The 23374-nt window shown below is 43.3% G+C and overlaps 1 protein-coding gene across 6 annotated transcripts in view; it reads right to left on the reverse strand.

Annotated features, from left to right (window-relative positions):
- LOC140187341 (caskin-2-like) overlaps nucleotides 1–23374 on the reverse strand; it is a 303949-nt gene that overhangs the window by 112456 nt on the left and 168119 nt on the right. For all 6 annotated transcript variants that reach the window (XM_072242539.1, XM_072242537.1, XM_072242538.1 and 3 more), the window contains one exon: nucleotides 17459–17510. In XM_072242539.1, coding sequence (XP_072098640.1) covers nucleotides 17459–17510 — 52 coding nt within the window. The remainder of the gene's footprint in view (nucleotides 1–17458; nucleotides 17511–23374) is intronic.

A 23374-nucleotide genomic window follows, 5' to 3' on the forward strand; every position in this document is an offset into this window, starting at 1 on the left:
TGATAGATGTCATTCCGAGATAGCCTCTTTAACTCACGTTTTGGTCATGTCCTTTGTTGGAAAAATATTGGAAAGATATTTTTGATATTATTTCAACGGTTTTGAACACAGACTTACAACCTCACCCAATTACTGCTATTTTTGGATCATTTAACCTTTTCAGCACGCCGGATGATTGCATTTCTTACTTTAATGGCTAGAAGATCCACTTTGCTGAACTGGAAAGAGATTAACTCTCCTACTGTATTTCACTAGTTTTCACAAACAATGTTGTGTTTGAATTTGGAAAAAATTAGAAATGTGGTTTATGACCCTTCCATTAAATTTGAAAAAACTTGGAGGCCATTTATTCAGCATTTTCATATTTGAAAATTTGACCATTTCCAAACTTATTTTACTTCTCTGTACTGTTGGTTGAGAGGAATGGAGTTGTCGACACTTAAAGTTTTCTTCTCTTCCATTTTTACGTTGTTAGAATTGCCCAAGTCTTTTTAGTTTAGTTGACTAATTCTGTTTAGTTTTTTTTTGGGGTGGGGTTTGTTTTTTTTCTGTTTTTCTTTCATGATTTTTCTCCAGTTTTTTTTTTGTCCTGTATTATTCATTGTTATCCTACACGATTGGGAGTTTTGTCAATTTATACTATTTGGTTTTATAATTACTCATTCTAAGTATAACAATGTATTTCCAACAATTTTGTATTATTGCTATGTTATGTTTATATTTTATGAAACTAATAAAAAGATTGAAAAGATCTCCCCCCTCAGACTTTGGCGCTGCAGAGAAAACAACCTAAGTTTATCCAGCCTTTCATGATAGCTCATGCCCTTTAAACCAGGCAGCATCCTGGTAAAGCTCTTCTGCACCCTCTCCAAAGCCTCAACATTCTTCCTATAGTGGGGTGACCAGGATTGTATGCAAAACTCCAGATGTAGTGTAAGCAGAGTTTTATAAAGTTGCAACAAAGCTTCTTGACTTTTGAACTCAATGCATCAACAAATAAAACCAAGTTTTCCAGTAAGGGTCTTGCCCTTAACAGTGTACTGTCTCCTTACATTTGCCTTACTAAGGTGCGACACCTCACATTTAACTGGGTTAAACTTCATCTGCCATTTCTCAACTCATATCTGCAACTGATCTATATTGTGCTGTCTTCCTTGCCAGTCTACTACACTATCCACAACTCCACCAATTGTGGTATCATCCACAAGCATACTCACCCACTCATCTACTTTTTCATCCAAGTCATTTATATACATCACAAATAGCAGAGGTCCCTGCACAGGTCTCTGCAGAACACTACTGCAGCTCAAACAAGTCTCTACGACTACCACTCTGTTTTCTATGTGCAAGCCAGTTCTGAATCCAAACAGCCAAATCATCAAGGACCACACGCATCCTAATCTTCTGGATTAGCCTCCCATAAGGGACTTAGTCAAATGCCTTTCTAAAATCCATGTAGACAACATCCACTGCCCTACCCTCATCAACTTGTCAAAAAAACTCAATCAAATTGGTAAGACATGACTTGCCCCGCACAAAGTCATGCTGGCTCTCCCTAATTAGGCCATGGGTTTCCAGAGGGGGGAGAGGGGGGAGAGGGGGGAGAGGGAGGAGAAGGAGAATACTTTATTGATCCCAAGTAGGAAATTACTTCGTTACAGCAGCAACATTTAAAAAAACACTCAGCAGTGTGCAGACTTGACTAATAATTAAGTACAGAGTAATAAAATACACAATAACAATTTACCAATGTGCAATAATGTATGAAATAATAAAACAGAGACTATTGTACTATGTGTTGGCACGTGGCCAAGTGGTTAAGGCATTCGTCTAGTGATCTGAAGGTTGCTAGTTCGAGCCTTGGCTGAGGCAGCATGTTGTGTCCTTGAGCAAGGCACTTAACCACACATTGCTCTGTGACGACACCTGTGCCAAGCTGATTGGGTCCTAATGCCCTTCCCTTGGACAACATTGGTGGCGTGGAGAGGGGAGGCTTGCAGCATGGACAACTGCCAGTTTTCCATACAACCTTGCCCCGGCCTGCACCCTGGAAACCTTCCAAGGTGCAAATCCATGGCCTCATGAGACTAACAGATGCCTATAAATTATAAATATTGTACTATGATGTGTGTTCTCCTGTCACACAGAAATGAACTGTTGTATATGATTATTGCATTTGGTATATCCTACCCCTAAGAATTTTCTCCAGCAATTTCCCTACAACTGACGTGGACTGACCGGTCTATCCTTTCAGGATGATGCAAAAGACTCTGTGGCATAATATGAAGGAGAGCTGGGGAGTCTAGACTGGAATGCTGGGTATTATTTATCTCGGGACCTATACTTATCTGGCCGTTGTTGCATTGCTACTTTTGAACACCATTGGGCGATCGCAGTTCCTGAAAAGCACTCGCTGAGACTGTGAAAAGCAATATATAAAGTTTCTCTTTTCTTCCCAATTATTGAATAAATAATTGAAGAGCGAAATGTAGACTGTCGATACTGGAGTTATTCCTCAGGTCAGGCAGCATCTGCAAATGTAAGTGGACAGTCTATGTTTTGGATCGTCTCAAGTTCCTATTCCTAGATCAGGTGAAGGGTCTTGACCTGAAATGTCAACTGCCTATCTCCTTCCACAGATGCTGCCTACCTCGCTGAGATAGTCCAACAGATTGTCTGTTATAGTCAAAGAGCAAAGTGTTACGTAACTGGCAACAATGAATATCAATCGAGACAGGTTATATAAAAACAACCAAACATTTATTAAACACGGAAAACCTTAACCGGAAGTTAACCGCTATGCGGCCGTTCAACAAACCGTCACTCGCCACTGGTTCTTAAAGCGTTAAATGCGAAAACAGTTCTTAAAGTGCTAAAGTCAGATGCAGTTCTTAAAATGGTAAATTCAAGAGTCCAACAGATTTATACATTCAATTGGGAGAGACTTCTCTGGAGAAGGATGTCTTCATAGATGCAACTTTCCTGTTGGTTCTGTCCAAAGGATTCATGATGCAGGCAATAAACGGCTTAAAACAACTGACCTTAGTTTCTAGAGAGCAAATCCCACATGAACTACCTTGCTCTTTTGGCAAGAGTTATCTTCGATGCAGGTCGCTACTTCAACGAAGACTCAATAAGGTTGATCCTTTATTAAACTGCCGAACATTCCCGACTTCTCTTAATCCTTCATATTCTGTGCTTCGATGATGTCTTCACTCTCCAATACTGCTGAAAGGATACACTAACAAACCTAGCAGCGATTGTCAAACTGCTGGCTCAGACTTCTGTATCTTACATTAGAACATAAAACTCCGTATAAGATCAAAACTGCGTCATACTGCAAATACACAGCGGAGCGGAGTATCTCATTGACGTTCCAACTGGAAAACTAACTGCGTCATCTGAGGTCTTCCGTTATATACCTGTGGTGAACATGTCATCACATGACCTCACATCGGCAGGAAAATTACATCAGGTGACCTCCAAAAGACCATTACATCATTCTCACCAGATCTCCTTGAGGTATGTAACAAAAGTTATTCAGCTTTAGTCTATCTCCATACCCAAAACAGCCTCACATAAATCAAAAACAACAAAGTTTCCTTCCTGAACTTCTACGCTCACCCCATCTTCCTGCCACCTTAACAGTGATAGAGTTCCTCATCCTTATCTATCACCCCATGATCCTCTGCATTCAACACATCCTCCTCCTCGACTTCCAACATCTCAAAAGGGATCCTACCACTAAATGTATCTCTATCTACCCTCTCCCCCCCACCCCTGCTTTCCACAGGGATCACTCCCTCAACCTGCCCATTCACCTCTTCCCTCACCTCCAATGAGAGCTGCAACCGGTCCTTCCAGGTAAGGCAACACTTCACCTGTGAATCTGCTGGGGTTGTCTATTGTATCTGATGCCCCCAATGCGGCCTCCTCTACATTGGTGAGACCAGTCATAAACTGGGGGACGGCTTCATCCAGCACCTCCGCTCCATCCGTTAAAAGTGGAAATTCCTGATGGCCAAACATCTTAATTTCCATTCCAACATGTTCCCACCCTGATGCTGGCCAAGATGAGGCCACCCTCAGGGTGCAGGAGAAATATCTTATATTCCAACCATGAATATCTGTTTCCCTCTCCGGTAAAATAAATTTTCCTTCCCCTTTCCCTCTCCTTCTATCCTCACTCTGGCCTTTTACCTCTTCTCACCTGCCTATCATCTCCACCTCTCACAACAAGCTGGAGGAACTCAGCAGCTTGGGCAGCATCCGTGGAAACGATCAATCAATGTTTCGGTCTGGAGCCCTTCGTCAGGACTGAAGAGGGAAGGGGCAGTGGCCCTATAAAGAAGGTTCCCTCTTTGATCTTCCTCACTCACCTGGCTTCACCTATCACCTTCCAGCTAGCCTCCTTCCCCGCACACCTTTTTATCCTGACATCTTCCTCCTTCCTTCTCAGTCCTGAAGAAGGGTCTCGGACCGAAACATCAGCTGTTCATTTATTTCCATAGATGCTGCCTAAACTGCTGAGTTCCTTCAATATTTTATGTGTGTTGCTTTAGAACTTTTCTTGTGACTTTATAATATAAATGAACCACAGCACCACAGGAGCAAGGTCTTGTGTTTCATTCCTGTTCAATGGTGAGCTGGCTCACCAACCCAAGGTGGAAGGCCTTACATTCATTCACAATTACAATCATGCTCATAAAACCCAGGCCCGTTCTCTGGGTTAAGGATTGAATGCAATCCCTTTCTCAAACCCACCTGTGAACAATACCCCAGCTCATGCACTTGCAGGGAAGTGGAGTTTGAAACCTGACAACTGACAGATAAAACATTTCACCCGTTCGGATTTCCCAAACTTTGCCAACCCTGAGACACTTATTGATTTCAGCAGATGATTTTCTTCATTAATCTGGCTTCCTTTTTAAAGCAGTTAATTGAAGTCTTTGTATGGACACTGGCGTAGTAAAGACAGATTGCAGGCTGTCTGCTTCAGGCTCTGCCCCTTCCTTTTCCAATTCCATGCCTTTGATACTTTCATCCCTGTGTTTGAGCTGCTGACTGAGTCTGAAGCTGAGATGAGGCTGAATAAATGCCCATTGTTCTGGTCCCGGCTTCTCACAGAGCCTGCTCTGTCTCGCAGGGTTCAACTGTCAGCCTCAGGACTGGGAACTGCACTAACACAGGACTCCTGTAATTCACACTGCCTCATTGCAAAGAGAGCTGTGGAGAAAGAGGTCGAGGGACAGAGATGCCCCATTTCCCATTACCTCACCACTGTGAAAAACTCCTGAGACAGAGACAGATTGGGGGAGAGAAAAAGGGATAGAATGAGGCAGGGAATGAAAAGAGAGAAAGAGAGAGAAAATTGAAAAGAAACAAGACAAAGAAAGAAAATCAGAGGCACAGAGAGAGTGTAAGAATGAGATTGAGAAAGAAATTCAGTGAGAGAGAGAGAGAGAGAGAGAGAGAGAGAAAGAGAAAATACAGCAAAAAGAATGAGACACACACACACACAGTCTAACGGAGGCAGACGGAGACATGGCGGGGTGGGGGGAAGGTTGTTTCCCATTACCTCACCACCATGAGATTCTTTTGTGTGTGTGCGCGAAAGAGCAAGCAAATCATAGCGATTGACAGACAAGTTAACAAACAAACAGAGAGAGAGACATAGAGTGACACAGGGACAGAGACAGACACAGAGGGAGAGAAATAATGAGGAATGAAGGTCAGTGTAAAGAATTTGAGGGAAAAAAAAAGTAGTGATGAAAAATTTGAGCTTACACTGAAAGAGTACCATAGGACAAGGTCAGGCAGATTATAACCAATGAGGGAATTAACATATCGGCCAATTTTTTTCACAAAATTTCACAAACATCAATGCGTGAATGAGCAGATTTCATTTCCGCTATCGCTGAAGGGACAGATATTGTCTAGAGGTGCTGGGCAGAGCCTCCTGCTCATGGAGGACCTCTCTGACAGTGCGGCACTTCCTCAGTGATATTAGCCTCTGGTGTGGAACTGAACACCTGATTTTCAACCCATCGCCCCACCATTCTGGCTATAACATGTGCACAGCCACCACGAGTCCTCCACCTGAGATTTCATTAAAGTACAGCTCACCAGGAGACAGCATCAGCCACTACATGGGGACTTCCTACACCTCAGTAGAGGCTTTGGCTGAAGGTGCCGAATCTTCTCATCCACTGGCCATTGGTGAGAATTGGATCCAAAAGAGGAGGGAGGTGATGGAACTAGAGGTCAAGGCAAAGTGGGTTCATCAGTGAAACAGTTTTCCATTCATCCTGTACATTAGATCCACTCCAGTGGGAAGTTAGTTGAAAGTGAAGTGCAACATCATAGTGAGAAATTGAGAAAAGTGTAGGGGACAGCCTTGCTTGATATTGCACTGCACAGGATTTGGGTCTAACAATACAAAACAGTGTGGCCCAGGAACAAGCCTGACAACCTGTAAATTCTTTGTTGATCCAAACTAATTCCAGCTGCCTACAGATGGTCTACATCCCTCTATATGCCAGCAAGATCACAGTTTTCTACAGCAGATGTCAGATGAAGATGAATTTCACCTGTGACTGAGGAGCATTTCTCTCAACGTGGGCTCCCTGTAGAAGTTTGTCTTGATCACTCAGCAATGGCGGATGAAGATGAAATTCACCATCTTCATTAATTGAGCTCTGTATGAGATGATTGGGACCCAAGCCCATGCATGTGGGCTGAACATCAAGACATTGTTTGTTCATCCACCAAAGCAAGGAGAGAGAGTAGCATTCACAGGACAAATGTCCTCCACCTGTACGGTGCAGCTCCACTCTGTACTACACAGCCCTCTGGCAAAGTCTACAAGGCAGCACTGGCACCCTTCACATTTCTTGAGAGCCACCCCTCAGTGAAGGCAGCCACTGATGATGGATTCACCAGCAACTTCAGTTCACCTGAACAGCATTTAGATGCCTGATGAAAAAATAACTGAGGTCAAGACCACAAGACCAAAGGCATAGGAGCAGAATTAGGCCATTCAGCCTATTGAGTCTGTTCCACCATTCCATCTCAACTGATCTTTATCCCTCTCAACCCCTCTCTCCTGCCTTCTCCCCATAACCTCTAACACCCTTACTAATCAAGTACCTATAAACCTCTGTTTTAAAAATACCCAATAACTTGGCTTCCACAGCATCTATGGCAATCAATTCTACAAATTCACCACTCCTGGGCTAAAGAAGTTCCTCCTCATGTCTTCTCTAAGGGGTGTCCTTATATTCTAAAGACATCCTTTAGGTCCTAGACTCCCACTACAGGAAACATCCTGTCCACTTCCACCCTATCTAGAACTTTCAATATTCATTAGCTTTCAATGAGATCCACCCCCCCCCCACACAATTCTTCGAAACTCCAGCGAGTGCAGGCTGAGACCAAATGTTGCTCACATGTTAACCCTTTCATCCCCAGGATCATTATTGCGAACTTCCTCTGCACCTGATCCAATGCCAGCTTATCTTTTCTTAGATTAGAGGTCCAAATAGTTGCATTTGCCTTCCTTACTACCAACCTAGTCTGCAAGTTAACCTTTACGAGATCCTGCACGAGGACTTGTAAATCCCGTTGCACCTCTGATTTCTCTATTTCCTCTCTGCTTAGAAAATACTCTACGCCTTTATTCCTTCTACCAAAAAGCATGACCATATACCTTGTTACACTGTATTCCATCAGCTACTTTTTTGCCCACTCAATCTGTTCAAGTCCTCCTGCAGACTGCTGCTTCCAACACTACTTGCAGACTTGACCACAGAGCCATCAAATACATCACCCAGAACATTGACATATAACATGAAAAGAAATGGTCCCAACACAGACCACTGAGGAATAACACTAGTCACCAGCAGCCAATCAGAGAAGGCTTCCTTTATTCACACTCTTTTCCTCCTGCCAGTCAGTCAATCTTCTACCCGAGCTAGTACTTTTCATGTAATGCCAAGGGCTGTTATCTTGTCTAGCAGCCTCTTGTATGGTACCTTGTCAAAATCCAAATAAACAATATCTACTGACTCTCCTCTGTCTATCATGTTATTTCTCAAAGAATTCCAACAGATTTGTCAGGCAAGATTTCTCCTTAAGGAAACCATGCTGCCTTTAGACTATTTTATCATTTCACTCCAAGTATCTCAAAATCTCATCCTGAATAAGATACTCCAGCATCTTCCTAACCATTTAAATCAAACTACATGGCCTGTAATCTCCTGTCTTCTGTCTCCCTCCCTTCTTAGAGTGGAATAATATTTGCAATGTTCCACTCCACTGGAACCATTCCAGAATCTAGTGATTTTTGAAAGATCATTACCAATGCCTCCACAATCTCTTCAGCTACTCTTACAGAATCCTGGGTTAGAGTCCGCCTGGTCCGGGTGATTTATTTACTTTCAGACTTTTCAACTTTCCAAGTACCATCTGCTCAGTAATAGTGGCTACACACACTTGTACCCTGACACTCTCCAATTTCTGGCATACTGCTAGTGTGTTCCACAGTGAAGACTGGTGCAAAATGCTTATTGAATTGGTCCATCTGCCATTTCTTTGTCTCCCATTACTGCCTCCCAGCATCATTTTCCAACAGCCCAATATCCACTCTTGCCTCTCTTTTACTCTTCAAATATCTGAAAAAAACTTCTTGTATATTCTTTTATATTATTGGCTAGCTTATCTTTATATTTCATCTTTTCTCTCCTTATGGCCTTTTTAGTTGCCTTCTGTGATTTTTAAAATCTCCCCAATTCTCTAGTTTCCCACTAATTTTTCTAATATTATATGCCCTCTCTTTTGCTTTTGTGTTGTCTTTGACTTCCCTTGTCAGCCATCGCTGCCTCATCCTTTAAGATACTTCTTTGGGATGAATATATCCTACGCCTTCAGGATTGATCCCAGAAACTCCAGCTATTGCTGCTCTGCCAACATCCCAGCCAGTGTCTCCTTCCAATCAACTTTGACCAGCTACAACAAGAGAAGATCTGTATATGCTGGAAATCCAAAGCAACACACACAAAATGCTGGAGGAACCAGCAGGCCAGGTAGCATCTATGGAAAAGAGTACAGTCGATGTTTCAGGCCGAAACCCTTCAGATATACAGCATGGAAACAGGTCCTTCAACCCAACTGATTGAAATGCCAGCATTTGCCCCATAGCCTTCTAAGCCTTTTCAGAGTCAACCACAGATAGTGCGATGGGAGTCACACAGAGGGCAGACTGGGGAGAAGAACATTTACCCTCATGAAAGGCTGCAGTGAACCAGATGGGGATCTATAATAGCCCAAGGGCTTTGTGGTTATTATCACAAGGACTAGACATTACCTGAATTTTGGCCCCCACGTCTGCTGTGGTGGGATTTGAACCAAGTTCTCTGGATTGCTTTGTCGAAGTATCTAGGTCACTAACCCAGAATTTAACCAGTGCGCTACTGCTGTGGAAGAGGATAGAGAGAGACAGACAGAATGATTCAGGGAAGGAATGCCAGAACTTGGGGCCTGAGCTTCATTAATTTACAAATGACCTTCCTCAAATTAGTTATATTAGCTCCAAAATCTGCTTAGAATTGAGGGCAATGTAGTAAAATGCCCCAAAACTCAGCACGGGCTGTAATGAGTTACAAGATTCCTGTTTGTTGTTGAAAATGAATTTGGGTCTACATAGACCTGACCTTATATTATTAAGGGGCAGAAATAATCCACATTAGGCTGCAACTCCTACAGCACCGGTATTCCTTTACGACCCAGGATACTCTTCATAAAGGCTAGACTCTTGAACTCTAAAATGCATCACTTTTAAGACCCATTTTGCTCTCCCAAATGCACACAGCCCTATACAGGTTTCCTATGATTAATAAAGGGTTAGACTCCCATAAAACCTATAATTAAGTAAAAATTTGCATAGCAAGAGGGATAGTAAATCCTTAACTTTTGCAGAGAATGCCAACTGCCCTGAATGATAAGAAGTCAGTAGTTAGTCAACCTCCCTGTAAGGCTGCAGTCAATCAAAAGCACACTAGATTCGTTCTGACACCTGAACACAGGCCGTTCCCCCAGGACCAGGTGGAAGAGCACAGGTGATGAAGTTTGCTCATTTTAAACAGCTCCTTCATTTCACAGACTTCTCCCCACTAGGTTGATCTGAAAGATAGTTCTATGATACCATTTCTCATGGCACAGTGTTTAGAGGGAATAAAATTCAAGTTCATGCTCTATCGAATATTGTAGCAAACAAAATCTTTTATTCAGTGATAAATTAAATAAAACCCTCCGTTGTAGTAAAGATTTGTTAGATAAACATTTGCTAGTGTAGCCTTGCTTACATTTCACAGCAATGATCAGCTAGGTTGTATTCCACTCCCCACACCCTGGAGCTCAGGGTAAAAAAGTCAAAACGGCATTTCTAAAGAGTAAGCAACACACACACAAAATGCGGTGGAACGCAAGTCTTGGCCTGAAACATCACCTGTGCTTCTTCCTATGGATGCTGTCTGGCCTGCTGCGTTCCACCAGCATTTTGTGTGTGTTGCTTGAATTTCCAGCATCTGCAGATTTCTTCGTGTTTGCATTTCTGAAGAGCAAACAACTTTCCAGTATGTATTCTGGTGTTCCTGACAACACCCTATGGGAATACACACACAGAGTTCTGTCTGTTTACATCTCTCTCTCGTCCACCTCAAATACTGCACTTTGGCAGCACCCCGGTGACCATTGCCTGAAGAGAATCTTCCCCACTCTGTTAAAAAGGACAAACCTTACATCCTGTTCCCTCACTCAGGGATAAAGGAGCCCAGAAGTGCACAGGTGACTCTCAGGTTGGAGGAGCAACACCTCATATTCCATCTTGGTAGCCTCCAACGTGATGGCATGAATATCGATTTCTCTAACTTTCAGTAATTACTCCCCCCTTCCATTCTTAATTCTGGTTACCTTCTCACCTGCCCATCACCTCCCTCTGATTCCCCTTCTTCCATGGTCCACTGTTGTCTCCTACTTGGTTCCTCCTTCTTTAGTCTTTACCTCTTCCACCGTGCCTCCCAGCTACTTACTTCATCCCCCTTTTCCCCACCCACCCACCTTTCCTCCTGACCCTGTCTCACCTATCACCCGCCAGCTTGTTTTTCTTCCCCTCCCCCCACCTTCTTATTCTGGCTTCTGCCCTCTTCCTTTCCAGTCCCGATGAAGGGTCTCAGCTAAAATGCCAAATGTTCATTCCCCTCCGTAGATACTGTCTGACTTGCTGAGTTGCTCTGGCATTTTGTGTTTCATTCTCCTGGCTCATGCAGTGTTGACTGCTTCAGATTCCACATAAGATACAATTTGACCACATCGTATTGCATTTGCTCTGGCTCAACAAGCAGCATAAAGTTCTGCGAACACCGCACCACATAAATACACCTACAATTATGGAAATTGGCAGCATAGATTAAGCCTTGTCATGTCTGTCCAAACTCTTAATTTACTTGCTACATTGCTTGAAATTTTCACAGTTGGCAATTTTCTCCTTTTAAAAGCTAGAATCCTCCACTTATTCTAGTCAGACATATTCCACAACAATTCTACTGAATGAAACGAGTGCCCTCTCGTCGAACCATCCACCAGGATGTGTTACCTCAGTGTCTGTAACCCAGCAGAACATGTAAATGACATGTTCAACTACATGTTGGGATGGACACATTTTGGACTTCAATTACAGGCTTCAAGCTGTTGACCAGATGATGACCATGGAAATACTATTTTACGAACTAACTTTGTCAATATTCCTCACAATTTTCAACAAATCCCACTAACAAACAATCCTCTGAAGGAGCACACCAGGTCAAGCAGCATCTGTAGAGGAAGAATTGTTGATTAGTTTTAATACAAAAACACTGCCAATTTCTTACCCCTCCAACAGATGCTGTTCAACCTCCTGAGATACTCAATAGGTTGTTTAGAACATAGAACGCGCCCTTCGGCCCACAATGTTGTGTCCTTCTTTTAATCCACTCCACGATCAACCCTTCCCTCCCACATCGCTCTCCATTTTCCTTTTATCCGTGATCCTATCTAAGAGTCTCTTAAATGGCTCTAATTTATCAGCCTCTACTACCAACCCCAGGCAATGGCCACTTCGTGTGGTAAATTCTACCTCTGATATCTCGTCTATAGTTTCCTCCGTTCAGCTTAAAATGATATCTGGTGTTGGCCATTGCCACCCTGGCTAAAAGGCACTGGATGACCACCCTATCTATGCCTCTTATAATTTTATCACCTCTCTCATCCTTCTTTGCTCCGAAGAGAAAAGCCCTAGTTCGCTCAACCTTCCAGCAGCTACAGACTCCTGTCTTCCCACCAGTGTTGTGTTGGCTTTCTCTGTTCTGTCTCATCTTCAAGTGCCAGAACGTTTGTACGAAATTTAAATGTATAAATAAGGAGTAGCAGTGGGTTGCTTGACCCCTTTTAGGAATGCCATTCATATTTCTTTACAATGTATGAGTGGCCATTCAGCCCATCATGTCTAGAGGACTCCCCATCAATCTCACTCCCTCACTTTTTACCTTCCCATAATTCTCTCTCACATGTTCATCATAGCAGATCTGACCACAAACTCAACTCCAGGAACCTTTTGCTTATCAAAGTTCCATCTAACAATACAAGAAAGGCAACAATGATTTTTAAAAATTGTACAGTATGTTGCCACAAGACTTCACAGCTGAGGAGAGTGAAAGTAAGATTTGCATTAGATCACAAAATACCAGGTATCAAGGATTTTTCCAAAGATGACGAGTGTTGGATTTGAGAACTGCCACAGCTAACTTGTGATGTCCCAGGCAAAGAACACCAGGATTTTGGTGGTGGTATTGGGTGTGTGTGTGTGTGTGTGTGTGTGTGTGTGTGTGTGTGTGTGTGTGTGTGTGTATGTATGTATGTATGTATGTGCGTGCATGTCTTTGGTCACCTTATCTGTCAGTCTGTCTGGTGGGCCGGTCTGTCTGTCTGTATACATGTGTTTGCATATGTGCTTGGATTATTGTTTATTTTGAAACGGCTCTTATATAAAACAGTACAAACAAGAACAGGCCCTTTCAGCCCATGATGCTTTGCTCAAATAATTAAGCTAATGTCATCTGATCCCTTCTGCCGCACATGATCCATATCCTTCCAATCCCTGCATATTCATATCCGAATGCCTCCATCATATTCTCCCACTACTATCCCTGGTAACACATCCTAGACACCCACCATCAGTGTGGAAAAAAAAACTGCCCTGCATGTCTCCATTGAATTTGCCATCTCCTACCTTGCCCTCTGGTACCAGAGATTGGACCCTAGGAGAAAGACACCAGCTGTCTATGCCTTTTATAATCTCATAACTTTAAGCTTCTATCAGGCCTCCCCTCGTTTATGAACAAAGTCTTGACATGCGCTGTTGTTCTCAGAGCCCAGGATGCAAACACAGCTCCTGTGGTGCTCAACAGATCCCAAAAATAGAACAGTGGGAAGATCACGTTCACTGAAGACAAAAGAGCGACTTCAGTGTAGTATTGTTCCTGAGGATCAACACCACTGATGGTTCGGCATTCACTGGGCGACTTACGTGTAACCTTGTTCCTTAGCACCAATAGTGCTGACAGTACGGCATTCTCTCAGCAGTGGACTGATGTGTGGGCTTGGACAGACAGTGTGGGTCATCTCCAGAACCAGACTCCTCTGTCTTAGAGCAGCGTGCCACCTTAGAGAGTAGGGTGAACAGCCACCTTGGGAACTGATTGTTTAAGATGCTCATCATATATTGGCTGGCACAGAGGCTTAACAGTTAGTATTGCTGTCTTCCAGCTCCAGTAACCCAGGTTTGATCCTCTCCTCCAGCCTGCCTGTACACAGTTGTAGTGTGTATATTCTCCTGTGACTTCTCTGTAGGTTCTCTACTTTCCTCCCAAATCCCAAAATGTGTTGCTCAGTTGGTGAACTGGTCACAATGTGAGTGAGTGGTAAGAGAAACTGGGGCGGGGGAAGTAAACAGTGAAGTGAGAGATAGTGGGATAGAGTGATGCAAATGGGGAATGTGTCACGGCGTGCACTGGCAATATTTGAACCTAAGCATGGAGGAAAGATAGGCTCTGACATAGAGATGGCAACCAGTGTTTATTTATAATGATTCCAAAAGAACATCAGTGGCTTGGCCGAGCTATACTGTGAGAAAAAACATTCTCAAAACTAAGACCCCGTTATTAGCACTAATCAGGCATCCACTTAAATAATACAAGTAACACAGAACCCCTGAACCTATCAAAATAAACTTAGCAAGCTTAAGCAGAAAGAACCAGGAGACCACATTACAAAGAGCGAGTTTCTGAAAAAAAACACAAGTTACTCTAAATGATTAATGACTCACATTAAACAACTAACCAATTCATGTGCTCTAAGAACCTCAGAGCTGAATGCTCTCTGGCCTGAAGAATGGGACTGATGGGATTGCTGCCAGTTATGTATTGGTTCAATGGGCTGAATGGCCTTCTGTGTAAGTGACTACGAGGAATATGGAAAATCTGATGAACTATTTTGAAGAGGTGTTCAAGTTACATATGCACGCTGGTACTGCTAGCATTCACAGTATCAATGACCTTTCTGGCATCCTTGATGCTATTGTCTTTTTTTGTGCAAGGCAGAGGGTTGGGGTCTGAGGTTCTAGTCACCGATTTCTGGATGGGCGATCTGTTAGATTTTGTGCAAGGAAGGGGGTTGGGGGTTTGGGGTTTGATGTTCCAGCTGTTGCTGTCCATGTAGGCAATGTTAATTTTTTGTGTGAGGGAAGTAGTGGGGAGTTTGGGTTTTGTAAGTTTTGTTTCTTTTTCGTTTTCGTGTGGCGGGGTGGGAAGGGGTTGATGTTTTCTTTCTCAACAAAGAACTCCCATAGTTTTTCTGTATTTCATGGCTATCTGGAGAAGACGGATATCAGAGTTGTACAGTACAGTACATACATACTTTGACAATAAAATAAACGTTTGAGCATTTTTCCTCACAACAGAAGCCGTGCCAAGTGTATTTCAGTTTGGGAAAGTGCAGAACATCCAGCTGTGGGGCACCTCAGTGGCACTGCATTAATCATCATTCCCTTGCAGTTAAGGGGGCCTGAGACCCACTGAGCTGTCAACACGTCCCTCCTCCAGGTATCTGTATGCTGGGATTCCCAACACATGAGACCAGGTTTGTTCCAAGTTCATCTCTACTCATCGAGCAGGAACAGACTCAAGACTCGGCCCTAACACCTCAGTTGAACGTGGACAGCAGTTTTAATTAAGTATTTTTGAGCCTGAGTCAGGCTCCCGATGCAAAGGCCCAGTGTTTTGGTTCCAACATCGCTCTGATCTCATCTGACAGCTACCAAGTCAGACTGAGGAAGGAGGCCCAAGGCAAACCAAAAGCAGACACAGTGCCCATCGTGACCTCAGCACCTCTTGAAGTCCTTCTACAGCCAATTAACTGGTGGAGATGTAGTCAGTGTTGTAAATGCATTTAAAGGACCCGATGACCATTTCAAAGAGCGATAAGAGAGATTCTTCCCTATTGCTGTCATTAGGTCTCTCATGAGCAGTTCATTCTCTGATGGTTTTTACATTACAGATTTTGGGATAGAGCTTTGCATACACCATCATTTCTGCAATGCAACACACTTTGTAAGTACTTGGGAGGCTTAAGGTGCTTTTTCTGTGCACTAAGTGTCCTTTGACTGCACAAATCAGTGTAAAGAGCACTATACGGCTGCCAGCAGGAAACCCAACGACCAGGCAGGCAGCAAGGGTAGGTGGGGGCCCCTTGAAGTATTTGCATTCGTTGTCCAGCCTTAGACAAGACAACCATGGTCTGAGATGATGTGAGGGAACTCACCAACTCTGCATGTACAGAATAGGATAGCGTCTCAGGGCCCTCCAGTGGGCAGGTGCCTAGGGACCAACAAGTAAAACTTGTGGATAGTTCCTGGACTCTTCCAACATTTGTCTCACCCTCTTCCACATCCACTGACCAGCAAGACTCATAGCCAGTTCTCAACTGTATCGCTCCACTAATGCTCAGCTACAGCACTGGCCATCTTAACCACTCCTCTAGCTTAACAGGTATCTCACATATCCTTCACTAACGACCCAGACAGTTGCCTTTACTGAGCGATGACACTTCCATGCTGCTTCTCCTAAAGCCCGTGTGGCACCTGAAGAGTGGGGAAGCCACTGGGCAGGCACACCCACGCTGTGCTAATGTCATATACCTGAAGCCTCCGGGAGGGGTTAAAGAGCCATCACAGAGAAAAACGCAGCCACCACCTGCGTTCCTGTCACAAGGTGATGTTTTATAAGGAGCAGAGTCGTTGTAAGACCCTCAGGAATGAATGTTCTTCCAATCCTTGGTCTGAGCCCATATAGACAGCAGTCACCTTGGCCGAAATACGAGTGCAGGCTGCCCTTTGTGAGCCGTGTCTGGAGTTTGTGATTTCCTTCCCTAAAGAGAGACCAGCCACTCGGACCACTTCTGAAATTTTGACATGAACTCAAAGCCCATCCAAAATGGCTGGGAATAGGCAGGCCAGTCAGTACTGGGTGATTCATGGTGTAGGTGGCAACCCTTTTGCACTCAAATCTTCTTTCTTTGCTCAAGTGCAGATGAGGTGCTGATCTGTTTTTCTCTCCACACGCACCCGTCTCTTCCCAGCACTTTCTGTTTTCAGATGTCGAACCACCTGTTGTTTACCTCCAGAAGTCCTGAATTTAAGCTTTAGTCAAGCAATTGAATAGCATTCACTTTTGTCAGTGATCGGTATCTTGGTTCTTTTATAAGATTGGGTATCGCCCCACCTACAGCTCCCAATTACTACATCATCAAATAACGTGTCTGTGCAAGATCCTAGGGGCTTCAAAATAGACTTTGTGAAATTCCCGAATATCAAAAAAAACTGTAGTTGCTTGAAATCTGAAATAAAAACAGAAAAAGCTAGTAACTCTCAGCAAGTGTTTGTGGAAAGAGAGATCTTTCTGATCCAAGACTCGTTCAAAAACAGAGATGTTAGACAGATTACTTTGTTTGCTGAGAGTAGTCAAGGGATAGTCAGAAACGGTGATAACCCCTTACCTCATGAATTGCCTTCTATGTTCTATGTTTGACTGATTTTGTAGGGGCAGAACCCACAACTATTTCACGGTAAGAAATGTGTAACAGAAGACCCAGCTCTTTGCACTTGCATCAACAGTAAAAATAGCATCAGCTTGAGGCAGAAAACAGACATTTGGAGAATGCATTGTGATACTCTCCCCAGTACGGTATCCCCTCTTTAAGATAAACAATGCAGGGAAATGTTCCCTGGGGTATCGATTGATCCTACAGCTGAACTGATTTTTGGCACTGAGGGTTGCAAGATCAGCGCAAACCGGAAGCTGATGGTACTCACCCATCTGAATCTTGGTAGTTCACATTCAGCCTCTTTGTGGAGCCCAGGAGCTCTGCAATTGAAGAAAGAAGAATTAATAAGAAAGGAGCTCTGTTACAAAGTGACACTTAGGGACTTTAGGACACAAGGCTGGAAGATGGCACAGAGGGTAACAAATCAGCCATCATTTTGAATAGCAAGGTAGGAACAGGAGACAAGATGGTCACTTCAAAACATTAAACTAATTCAAAGGAAGACATGGGAGTCTGGGAATGCAGGTCGCAGTTCAAGTTTACTTTAAGTGAGGCACGCATTTATCACCTGGTAGCGTGATGACATATGCAATTAATATATTTTTACATATGCCCCGTCATTAATTATTTAAACAAGAATGCTTAATCAAGCAATATATAAAGGCTGCAGAAAAGGTGGATGCCATGAAGGGATTGTCTACACAGTCTCTGTGGGTGGAGGTTAGGAACAGGAAGGGGTCAATAACTTTACTGGGTATTTTTAATAGGCCGCCCAATAGTAACAGGGATATCAAGGAGCAGATAGGGAAACAGATCCTGGAAAGGTGTAATAATAGCAGAGTTGTTGTGATGGGAGATTTTAATTTCCCAAATATCGACTGGCATCTCCCTACAGCAAGGAGTTTAGATGGGGTGGAGTTTGTTAGGTGCGTTCAGAAAGATTTCTTGACACAATATGTAGATAAGCCTGCAAGAGGAGAGGCTGTACTTGATTTGGTATTGGGAAATGAACCTGGTCAGGTGTCAGATCTCTCAGTATTTGAGATAGTGATCATAATTCTATCTCCTTTACAATAGCACTGGAGAGAGATAGGAACAAACAAGTTAGAAAAGCGTTTAATTGGAGTAAGGGGAATTATGAGGCTATCAGGCAGGAATCAGAAGCTTAAATTGGAAACAGATGTTCTCAGGGAAATGTACAAAAGAAATATGGCAAATGTTCAGGGGATATTTGTGTGGATGTCTGCATAGATAAGTTCCAATGAGACAGGGAAGTTATGGCAGGGTACAGGAACCGTGGTGTACAAAGGCTGTAATAAATCTAGTCAAGAAGACAAGAAAAGCTTATGATCGAAGAAGATGGAGGTGCATAGCCGCCAACCCCAGATTCAGGACGGCACCCAATGACTGACTGACTGACTGGCTGACGAAAGGTTCAGAGAGCTAGGTAACGTTAGAGATCTAGAAGATTATAAGGCTAACAGGAAGGAGCGTAAGAAGGAAATTAGGAGAGTCAGAAGGGGCCATGAGAAGGCCTTGGCAGGCAGGATTAAGGAAAACCCCAAGGCAATCTACAAGTATGTGAAGAACAAGAGGATAAGACGTGAAAGAATAGGACCTATCAAGTGTGACAGTGGGAAAGTATGTATGGAACCGGAGGAAATAGCAGAGGTACTTAATGAATACATTACTTCAGTATTCACTATGGAAAAGGATCTTGGTGATAGTAGTGATGACTTGCTGCAGACTGAAAAGCTTGACCATGTAGATATCAAGAAAGAGGATGTGCTGGAGCTTTTGGAAAGCATCAAGTTGGTTAAGTCACCGGGACTGGATGGCATGTACCCCAGGCTACTGTGGGAGGCAAGGGAGGAGATTGCTGAGCCTCTGGCGATGATCTTTACATCATCAATGGGGATGGGAGAGGTTCCGGAGGATTGGAGGGTTGCGGATGTTGTACCTTTATTCAAGAAAGGGAGTAGAGATAGCCCAAGGAATTATAGACCAGTGAGTCTTACTTCAGTAGTTGGTAAGTTGATGGAGAAGATCCTAAGAGGCAGGATTTATGAACATTTGGAGAGGTATAATATGATTAGGAATAGTCAGCATGGCTTTGTCAAGGGCAGGTCGTGCCTTACGAGCCTGATTGAATTTTTTGAGGATGTGACTAAACTCATTGATGAAGGAAGAGCAGTAGATGTAGTGTAAATGGATTTCAGCAAGGCATTTGATAAGATACCCCATGCAAGACTTATTGAGAAAGTAAGGAGGCATGGGATCGAAGGGGACATTGCTTTATGGATCCAGAACTGGCTTGCCCACAGAAAAAAAAGACTGGTTGTAGATGGGTCATATTCTGCATGGAGGTCGGTGACCAGTGGAGTGCCTCAGGGATCTGTTCTGGGACCCTTACTACTCATGATTTTTATAAATGACCTGGATGAGGAAATGGAGGGATGGGTTAGTAAGTTTGCTGATGACACAAAGGTTGGGGGTGTTGTGGATAGTGTGGAGGGCTGTCAGAGGTTACAGGGGGACATTTATAGGATGCAAAACTGGGCTGAGAAGTGGCAGATGGAATTCAACCCAGATAAGTGTGAAGTAGTTCATTTTGATAGGTCAAATATGATGGCAGAATATAGTATTAATGGTAAGACTCTTTCTTGGCAGTGTGGAGGATCAGAGGGATCTTGGGGTCCGAGTCCATAGGACGCTCAAAGCAGCTGCGCAGGTTGACTCTGTGGTTAAGAAGTCATACGGTGTATTCACCTTCATCAATCATGGAATTGAGTTTAGGAGCCGAGAGGTAATGTTGCAGCTATAGAGGACCCTGGTCCGACCCCACTTGGAGTACCATGCTCAGTTCTGCTCGCCTCACTACAGGAAGGATGTGGAAGCCATAGAAAGGGTGCAGAGATTTACAAGGACCATGCCTGGATTGGGGAGCATGCCTTATGAGAATAGATTGAGTGAACTCAGCCTTTTCTCCTTGGAGCGACGGAGAATGGGAGGTGACCTGATGATGAGAGGCACTGATTGTGTGGATAGTCAGAGGCTTTTTCCCAGGGCTGTAATGGTTGCCACAAGAGGACACAGGTTTAAGGTGCTGGGGAGTAGGTATAGAGGAGATGTCAGGGTAAGTTTTTTTTTTACGCAGAGAGTGGTGAGTGCATGGAATGGGCTGCCGGTAACGGTGGTGGAGGCGGATACAATAGGGTCTTTTAAGAGACTTTTGGATAGGTACATGGAGCTTAGAAAAATAGAGGGCTATAGGTAAGCCTAGTAATTTCTAAGGTAGGGACATGTTCGGCACAACTTTGTGGGCCGAAGGGCCTGTATTGTGCTGTAGATTTTCTATGTTTCTATAAAGATTACTTAAATGCCATTGAAACATTAAATATACAACACAACTCCAACTATTTCTTACGTTAGTGAAATTGAGGGACAGTGATATGATGAGAGAGGGTGAGAGTATGATGCAGTACGAGTAACAAAGAGAGAGAAGTACTAACAGAACAATACAATTACAAGCTTGCAAACTGACCACCAAACCACATTATGAAATTATCACAAGAATTTCTGTTCTACAATTACAGATTTCAGCATGGTGAATCGTGAATGGAGAACTCTGGTTATGGAAACAATATAACACTGTGCTCTGTCCCTATCACAGGAATCTATCAAGTTAACCTGTGATGACCAGCTGACCCACCGATACTTTACCTAGTGTTAGTGTTCCTGGGGATGAATAGGTTATGTAGAATCACTGCTAGATATTGCGATTTCAGATCCAGAGACATTATGTTAAATACACCAGGGCTTTGTTGGTCTATGGACATTTTTGCATGGTTCTGGCTTCCATATCTTCAGAAGTCTTGGAGACTCAGGAAACGCTGAAAAAAGATTTTAGCAAGCAGGATTGATTGAACAGCAGCCTTGGGTTCCTTCCTCCATAAAGGTGGACTTGCATATTAAAAAGCACATTACAAAGTAGAAAGCAGCCACTGGACTCATTAGGTCCATGCCTGCTCCCAACAGAGCAATCCACAAACTCATTCTGCCTCTCCTTATTACACTGCTGAGCTAAATATTTTCCCTCATAAGCTCATCAACTTCTGTTCAATTACACAAAATGGTAACTCACAGCGGTCAATTACCCTACCAATCTGTCTTTGGAAGATGAGGGCAACTGGAGCAATGGAAGTGAAACCATGTGGTCACAGGGAGAACATACAAACCCTCTCAGATGGCATCAGGGGCCACCATCGAAACTGGATCACGAGGTGTGAGGCAGCAGCACCAACATCAGCACCACTCTGCTGCCATCTTAAAAGTGATGTTTAAAATTATGATGTGCTTTAATAGACACAATAGTTCCACTAGCAGACTCCAAAGTTTGCGGCCACAAAAATACGATGATCATTGCAAATCCAGAATCACAGTCAGAAAAGCTCACCAACACCTCTACTTTCTGAGGAGGCTGAAGAGAGCTGGACTACGCACATTTATACTCCTGTCATTCTACAGATGCACAATAGAGAGCATCCTAACATTCTGCGTCACTGCTTGGTACAGGAACTGCACTACAGCAGACAGAAAGGCTCTACAACAAGTAGTCAAATCTGCCCAACATCACCAGTACCAGCCTACCTTCCATCATGGACATATATACAAGAAAGGTGCTAGTAGAGGGCCAGTAACATCATGAAGGGTCCCACCCACACAGCTCATGGACTGTATGTCCCACTTCCATCAGCGAGGAGGATATGTAGCACCTACACCAGGACCACCAAACCCAAAATCAGTTACTTTCCCCAAACAGAAAGGCTGAACAAGGTAAAAGGCTACTCACTAACCCACCCCTCCACACCCCCAACCACCACTACTTTGTCATTTCCTGTAGGTCATCTTACATACAGACACACTTGCGCCTAGTATCACTTTATGGACATACAATCTAAGTATATAACCAATCTCACATATTAATTTTTGTTGTGTTTTTTATTACTATCATGTTCCTTATCTTACTGTGTGTATTTCTGTGCTTCATCAAATCTAGAGTAACAATTATTTCATTCTCCTTCATGCTTGTCGACTTGAAATAACATTAAACTATCTTGAAAACAAAAGTTTGACCTCCAGTTTGGGCTGCCTGCTTTGGTCAGAAATAACAGATTGCCTAAAACAAGCCACTTCTCAATATCACCAATACTTCAGCAAGTTAAAAAAGAATCAAAGAAAATAATTTTTTTAAAAAAAGGTTTTACTACACATCCGTTGGTCAGCCTGGGTTGAAGAGCCCAGCACAGTCTTGAATTCTGGCAATTATCATCTCCACTAGGGATGTGCAAGTCAGGGTACTCCAACAGAGAAAGCCAATTGGTTCGGAGAGACCTGGGAAGCGCACATTCCTTTGGTGTGGTAGTGTACTCTGCTGGTGATTTAGTCGACGTTTCTGTGTTTTGTTTAAGATCAGCGCAGTGTGTCCCAGTTCAATTCAGTTAATCATTAGATCTAACTACTGACTAAAATTACACACAATAATGAACTAGGTAGAAACAAAACAGTAACTAAATTAACCAGCACCCATTTCCTGGAGTGATCACGTGTCCACCTCCAGATCAAATATCCCAGGCTGTTTGCTGACTAATATAGAAAAGACTCTGCAAGTCATCACAAGATGTGAATAGTCTTTCCTCTTCAAGTCCCACAAGAGTGTCTGCAGTTGCTGCAATCCTTGAACAGCACACAAAATGCTGGAGAAACTCAGCAGGTCAGGTGGCAGTTATGGAAGAAAATGAACAATTGAGTACATCTAGATGAAACGCCATTATAGGAAAGCAGCATCCAATATCAGAGATCCCCACCACCAGGTCATGCTCTTTTCTCGCTGCTGCCATCAGGTAGAAGATACAAAAGCCTCAGAACTCACACCAACAGGTTCAAGAACAGTTTCTACCCCTCAACCATCAAGCTCTTGAATAATAGAGGATAACTACACTCACTTGCCCCATCATTGAAATGTTCCTACAACCAATGATCTCACTTTAAGGACTGTATCTTATTATCTCATTATTTATTTATATTTGCAATTGCACTATTTGTTGTCTTCTGCACTCTGGTTGAACTTTCATTGATCTTGTTATCGTTACTATTCTATAGATTTGCTGAGTATGCCCACAGG

This window comes from Mobula birostris, chromosome 24 (genome assembly GCF_030028105.1).
Source record: "Mobula birostris isolate sMobBir1 chromosome 24, sMobBir1.hap1, whole genome shotgun sequence".
Lineage (NCBI taxonomy): Eukaryota > Metazoa > Chordata > Chondrichthyes > Myliobatiformes > Myliobatidae > Mobula > Mobula birostris.